At 44.5% G+C, this 8110-nt stretch overlaps 1 protein-coding gene across 1 annotated transcript in view; it reads right to left on the bottom strand.

The window, feature by feature from the left end:
• The window catches only part of LOC106805877 (telomere length regulation protein TEL2 homolog), a 31217-nt gene that overhangs the window by 4123 nt on the left and 18984 nt on the right, over positions 1-8110 (bottom strand). The window contains exon 4 of the mRNA XM_014807648.1: positions 770-852. Coding sequence (XP_014663134.1) covers positions 770-852 — 83 coding nt within the window. The remainder of the gene's footprint in view (positions 1-769; positions 853-8110) is intronic.

Raw genomic sequence — 8110 nt, 5'->3', positions numbered from 1 at the left:
TATATATATATATATATATATATATATATATATATATATATTCAGTTGCGCCGCATTAGCAGATTAGCATATATTCACGACACCTTGCACGCTCATCATAGCGATTACGATTGTACGCGATGACGTAACCTATAATGTACTCATCTCCTGCGTGTGATGCCAATACCCATCAAACAGCTCATATTTCATCCCGATGATCACATTTCATCACGATGATCACGCACCGCGGTGTGCGGCGCGCGTCCGTCTGTCGGCGTGTGTTGCAATCGCGCTAATGTTATCCGGTCCGCATTTAGGCGCATCGACGCTCATAAAGTCCTCATTTGCGTGACGGACGGTGGGAGGAGGGGGGAGGGGAGCCTCGGTTAAACAGCGTCTGTCTCTCATCATGCGACAGCGCCGTGCCGCGCCACACCGTGATCATGTAGGATGCTTGCAGCCTTGCACATCATGCATATTCCCACATCATGCTACATCTTCTCACATCAATCATGTAGCATTCTCACACATCATGCAGCATTCTCACACATCACGCAACATCCGCCCATATCATGCAACATATTTCCACATCATGCAGCATCCTCCCAAATCACGCACCGTGCTTCCAACCCGTGCAACATCTTTTTACATCATGCAGCATCCTCCCACATCATGCAGCGTTCGCCCACATCATGCAGCATCCTCCCACATCATGCAGCATCCTCCCACATCATGCAGCATCCTCCCACATCATGCAGCATCCTCCCACATCATCGCGGCACTTGTTTACCTTCTTGACATGGTTCTCGAAAAGACTGAGGTTAAGTGCTGCCATCTGTGAGCACTCGGCGTCCGCATCACGCTCGACTATGTCTACAACAGAAAATAAACTCATTTTCAACACTGCCATCTATAATGCACAAACGTATAATATCTCCCCCTGCCCGCGCCCGCCTCTGCCCAGCGTCACCGAAGCAGGCGTACTTCAACGAGCAATATCGAATGATTAGTCCGTGGACAACTGGGAATCACTGTCATTTCGAGGCACCGTCACATCATCACATCATACTGGTAGAGGCAGATGAAAGCTGGACAAATTACGAAACGTGCACAAACTGGGCAGCAAAACATCACAAAAATAATGCGGGATTCAGCAGGGGAGAGCGGGGGGGGGGGTAGGGGGATATATAGACTAGATGGACTGTACTTGATTGGACTGTATTTTCGCTGGCATTTTTGATCAAAATCTGCTACTCACAGGTATCCTTCTCACGAAAGCAACATTCATGTTATAAACGCGTGGACGTACGCACACACGCACGCACACACCAAAGCACGCGCGCACACAAACACGCATCAAAGCATGCACGCACACAAACACGCACCAAAGCACGCGCGCACACAAACACGCACCAAAGCATGCGCGCGCACAAACACACACCCGGGCCGTGCGCATACTCACGCACCCACGCAACACCCGTACGCACACACTCGCACGCACACTCATACACGCACGTACGCGCGCACACAAACACGCACGCACGCACGCACGCACACACACACCCGCACACACTTAACTGTTTTCATCAGCGCCCTAGACAGAGACTTGTATGACTGGATGGCAGGTGCACCTGAACGCGCAGTATACGGGGCGCGAGCGAGCTTTTACAAGGCTGGCACCTAACGTCAAAGCCACAGACGCACATGATGACAACACATGAGCAATTAGATACAATAATGTAACCCAAACACAGGATAGGTCCTATCCTGTGTTTGGGTTACATTATTGTATCTAATGAGCAATCAGTAACAACGATATGAGATCGGGAGGGAGAATATGCCGAGGGACAAAATATACTCTGCACCGGAAGAGCGAAAACCAATGCCACTTGTGATGGAAAGACGATGGGTGGAAAAAGGGAAATAAATTAGTTTCTGATACTGTAACAGTTGCGGTAATATTGCAGACTAAGCAATTACAGAGATTCTCCCCCTGCTTGGCCTCTTTCTCACATACTCTCCTTCATAGGCTACGGAGCGCCACACGCCAGGCATCGCTACACCCCACCTCCTACCCGGTTTCTCATTCGCGCATCCATCTCTTTATCCCCCACCCCTCTTGCTTCCCGGCTGTTGCTTCCGCTGACTCCCATACCTCCTTCTCTCGCCTCCTATCTCCTCCCTCGCACATCATTAATGATATCCGTTTAAGCCTCGCAACCTCACCGACAAGCTACGCAGTGTCCGTACGCTATGCGGGCGCTAACGCATCCACAGAGCCGCGTTAACTAAGTGCCCGCGTGTCAGTCGTAGCTTTACTTCCCGTGCGCATGCGCCGAAAACGCGTGAAGTAACGAACCAAAGCACAGGTGTTAGATCAGCGAATGCACGAAGAGAGGCGAGTGCCAACAACCGCAGAGTATTAATACTAGGTGTCTGACTGTCAATCCTAGCTTTCCTAGCCGTGTGTGTGTGTGTGCCGAAAACGCGTGAAATAACGAACCAAAGCACAGGAGTTAGATAAACGAATGCACGGAGAGAGGTGAGCTGGCACATTGGACACTATAGCAGTGAACGCCGCAGCAGGGTTAGTTAACGACGCGGCGAAAAGACAGTTACAAGTGCTGCAAGTTAGCCTAGGTAAACCGGTAATTAAAATAAGTGATTAAGCGATAGAGACTAACGAACGAAAGACGATAAAAGAAAGGGGTAAAACGCCAAGCACACAAACACGAGTATACACGGACAGCTACATTACATAAGAATACTCGGACAACTACATCACATAAGAATACTCGGGCAAACACAACACGTAAGAATACTCGGGCAAACACAACACGTAAGCATACACGAAAAAAATACAATATTTAAGAATACACCGACTAACACAACACATGAGAATAGGCGAATAAATACAATAAACATACGGACAAGTATACATACGAATCCAACGGGGAAAACGCCGCTTCCTAATATAAAACCTATCATTAAAAACAACGCGAAGCCATCACAGCCTATAATACTACTATAATATAAAGGATTACGATCATGTCATTGTCTGCTATCTATTATCGAGTAATTATACGTATTTAATAACAATTACTCACACACGCCATCAATGATGACATAGAATGACGCAAGCTGCTATGTATACACATCACGAGCAATTTTCGTAGAAGGGAAATGGAATATTTAATTGAACCCGGACAGAAATGCTCTTGCTAAAAAGCGCCGGTGAAATAGCTTCGCATTTTTTTTCCGGTGAAATTCGGCACTACTTGTCGCGTAGATGTGACATTCCGTCAAGTGGCGTAGCCATGGTAACCGGTTGGCCATTTTTGTGTTTGAAATGTGATCCGACTACGTTGTAGAAATTCGCATCATAATAATATATATTAATATAATAATATATCATAATAGCGCAGGCGTAATACGTCATAGTACACACAGCCTGCGCAATCGCTTGCGCATCGGCTACTATTTATCCATCTGCGCGGTAACACAACAATCAGCACCCGAGTTGGACCGCCCCCTCACCACACCTGACAGGTGCTTCTGGTCGTGACGACTGTCGTACGTACGCGCGGCGGACGAGAACGTTGCAAGCCGACAGCGGAGAGTTGATCACACGCGGCATCTACCAGACGAAGGTAAGCGACCCTATCAGATTGCTACGAGTATAGTCTCATGCCGCGCGCTCGATTCTTCCCAGAGATACATTATTAACACACTGATACACACATATTGCTTGCACACCCGTATTATACATTATAACACACACTTGCTTATTCTCATCGAATTTATTTATTATTTATCTGAGTTTATTTGTCGGGACGTGCTCTAATCGGTGCTAGCGCGTGTCAGGGTGATGACACAGGCACTTGGAACGTCTCAATAAAAAAGGCAAATAAACACGAAATGTATTTACTACCAAAGTCTTAATGTTTCTCTACTCTCCTTCGCCTATTATTGCCGATAACTTGCTGTAAATTCCGTTCAAATTCTTCTCTACACAACACACAAGTAATCCACGCGCAAGCTCTATTATTCTTGTTTGTGCACAGGGCGTGCGTGCGCGCGCACATGCACTTGAAGCGTTTCAATAAAATATATACCCAGGGGTCGTGTGATGTGCACGGTGACAGTCAAATAGCTATATATAGCTATATATTTAAATGTCGCCGTGCACAGCACACGACCACTGCGTATATATTTTATTGAAACGCTTCAAGTGCCTGTCTGCGTGCGCTGTACTTGTGTGTTGTGTAGACGAGCATTTCAACGGCATTTACAGCAAGTTATCGGCAATAATAGGCGAAGGAGAGTAGAGAAACATTAAGACTTTGGTAGTAAATACGTAACATTTCGTGTTTATTTGCCTTTTTTTATTGAGACGTTCCAAGTACCTGTGGTAATGACGACACACGATATAGAACTTAGAAGTGCATGAATGACGGGGAGGCACAGTGACCACAGGCACTTGGACCGTTTCAATAATAAAATGATGGTTAATAAATACAACTTGTCAGTACTACTACTAGACCTACCAGTACCAGTACCAGTAATAGTCTTTCTTTTAATGTTTGATTTGACCTAATAACTTCACTTCAATACCGTCCAATACACCGCTGCAACACATAGCGCGCACGCCATTTTGCATGCACAAATACACAGTAATATAGAGTGTTTATTACTCTATTATCTATATCTCTATATTACTGTGTATGTGTGCATGCACAATGGCGTGCGCGCTATGCGTTGCAGCGGTGTATTGGGCGGTATTGAAGTGAAGTTATTAGGTCAAATCAAACATTAAGAGAAAGACTATTACTGGTACTGGTAGGTCTAGTATTAGTACTAACAAGTTGTATTTATTAACCATCATTTTATTATTGAAACGGTCCAAGTGCCTGTGACAGTGACAATGAAGCGTAGAAAACGCAGGAAAACGATTACTGTCATGTATGATAGTAGAAGGAGATCTGAAGCAGAACTGAACGCTAGTTGTCTAGAAAACTAAGCGTATGACTGTGTAGCAATACTATCGACGTACGCTTCCTGATAGAAAACGAATAACTCACGACAGAAGCTTCGAGACAGAAGTCCAGAATCCACTGTCAGAAACAATGATATCGTGACTATAGTTAAGTTGCCTAGTTAAGTGTTACAAATTTTAAAAATGAAGTTTCGTGCAAAGGTTACCGCGACACGTTACGGACTTTGCGATTATAATTATTATATATATTAATATATATATACTTGATATATATATATACATAATATCGACTAGTAAAGTAAGCTAATGCACAGCGACAAGGCAATGGGCGAACGGACCAAACATATAACAAACATGTTAAAGTGGAATAGGAGGGAACGTTTTGCTAGGCAGTAACCACATCGAGAAGCAAACCGGCGCTTCAGAAGGCGAGAACGCGACGAACTTGGTACAGCAGTTTACTTATTACGTTTAACATACGGAAGCTACGAGCACACTTAAAGTGTTTCGCAAGCGGGTGCATATCAGCACTCATGCGAGAGTTTAATATTCTGCACGACCGTGCAGGCGCGAGGTGTTGTTAGAATCGCACAGGGTAAGAATTCGTTTGATGCGTGTTCGGCGCGCGTCAAGCGATGGCGAATTTCGCCGCCGAATCCCATCGCACCGAAGATTCGCACTCTATCAACATCTATACTATAAAAGCACAGCGCATTTTTTGTTAGGGCTATGTTCTCTAATCTGGTCGGGGCATGATTTCTTGGTTGCTTGACCTTGTAAAGGAGGATGTTCATTACTATCTGGCGTAGTAGTAATGATTGATGGGGCAACTTTTTCACACGATGAAAACACGAGTAATAAGTTGAAGTTCAACGCCGTTTTAACTTGGGTAGACACGTGTGATAGGGCGCGTATGAGTCATGTTAGTTCCGGTTTTTATCGAGTTTTCGTGTTTTAGGCGCGTCACTGAACTTCGCCGTGCGCCACTATCATATAACCAATGTAGTACGGCGGCCGCGTTTTGGCTTCCGCTTGGGGTCGCTTGTCTTAGTGGCTGCGAGGTGGTATTGGCTTACGGCTTGCCTAATACAGTTAGGTTTGTCTGGCAGTGTCGAGCTCGGAGACATTGGGGCGCGAAATTATAAAAAATATAGTATTTCAAGCGGCAAGGCTGTGCGCAAACTTTTCTGTCAATTCGTGGCCTAGGAATAATATGATATTTTGAAAGTACATTATGGACATTTAAAATTTGTAATATCTAATAAAAGGAGAAACAGCGAATTTTTATGTTGAGGTTCATAGTGTTTATATTTTACATCGCCCCATGTTTTGGCAATTCCGTGGGGATACCTTTCTTGGTCCCAAATCCACTAATGTTAGGCTTCTCTCCCGCCCCTTCCACACATTCCTTTCTCTCTCGCTGGTGAGCCTCGGATCAGCACGAGCTTATGGTAGTATGTTATTAATTTTGTGTCAGTTTGCGGCTGCAGCGGCAGCCAAGCGTTTGCACTGAGCGTTATTGCTAGCGTTGCAGATGACATTGCACTCTGAACTTGACGGCAATAATAGACAAAGACAGCTATAGAAACAATAACTTTGGTAGTCAAATAGAATTGATTTATTTTAAGCATTGTTTTTATTGTAAACGCATGCCAAGTGCCTGTGTCTTCACCACAAATGTGCTCAACCACATTTGCCGGTTCGGTAAAGTTTCACGCCGAAAACTATTTGCGAAGGGTTTTGTCGCATAACAAAGCTCGGTAAAACAACGGAGATTTTACTTTTTTTTATGCATTAAGTCTCCACGGTGACTTTAAGATAACTCCTGCACAGCCTCATTATGTCATTCATCGTGAATATATCGCGCATATCCTGCTATATGTACACTTCTGATGCAAAAATAAACAGTTGTTTTCTTACAGTATAACCCACCCAACTACGCATACCACATCATCCCTTTCCAACATACAGCTCTCCATTTCAATGTTAAAAGACTGCAATTCGCCTAATCGCGCCTTTTGCTTATGCCTATACAATTAAACAAGCTCAACCGACAGACTTCTCACGTACCATAGGCTTTGACTCAAGCCGCCAACCTGTCTTCTCACATGGCATGCTCTATGTTGGCCCTCTGCACGAGTAGGCAACGCGCACGGCGATGTTCTATTCACACACAGGGACAGGGAAGACCAAAAACATAGTTTACAAAAGAAGCTTTCCTCTTTAGGTTGAGCTACAACACTAATTACACTCATCGATGATTCCACGCGTCCGAACAATCAGTATTCAAGTTATACTCCATTTCGCTAGACAGTCAGGCCAATTACAATGAACACCTCAAAAAGCACTGTTCGGTGATAAAATCTCGGCCCGTCGAAAAACCGTAATCCAAAACTGCTGACAAACAACTCATAGAAATCCATGCACTGTAAACTAATCTAAATATTCGACGATGACTCTGCAATGGTACACAACTCAAATCCATAGCACTTCACAAACACGTACTTCATGCAGAATACGTCACCGGCCTCGCAGTGTGACAAAGAAACATCATAATACCAGAGGATAATATTAGCTCCATCCATGTCAAAGCTATCATTTACAACTCAACGCCGTCAGTTCCTATTCCGCTTGGCTAATCGCAAGTTCCCATATCGCTTTACTGCAACACCATCAATAAAGCGCAAGGTCAAACTTTCAAGAAGCTGGGGATTTTCCTCCCAAAACCCATTTTCTCTCATGGCCAACTTCACGTTGACTTCTCACGTCGCTAAATTTTCGCGAGATAAAGCTTCAACTCGAAACTACTGACAACCAAACTCAAGCGAAATCAGACTCTCTTACTACACTACCAACGTTGTTTACCATAAAGTTCTGTAATTTAGTGCCATCACCTGTAAATCTTATCAAATCAACTTTTCTATTGTATTTTACTTCTTTAAAGTAATTCACAGCATATTCCCGCACCCGTGAGCATCACTACCATAGACTTTCACTACCATAGGGTTGGACCTGACCACACCTGGCTTCTTCCATGGCATGCTCTATGTTGCCCTCCACAAGTAGGCAACCCAGGGCGATATTCATTCACACACAGCACACGAAGACCAAAAACATTACTTATAAAAAGGTCAA

This window comes from Priapulus caudatus, unplaced genomic scaffold (assembly GCF_000485595.1).
Source record: "Priapulus caudatus unplaced genomic scaffold, Priapulus_caudatus-5.0.1 Scaffold131, whole genome shotgun sequence".
NCBI classification, from domain to species: domain Eukaryota; kingdom Metazoa; phylum Priapulida; class Priapulimorpha; order Priapulimorphida; family Priapulidae; genus Priapulus; species Priapulus caudatus.
The sequence above is the reverse complement of the archived record's forward strand: the minus strand, read 5'-3'. Positions and strand labels throughout refer to the sequence as shown.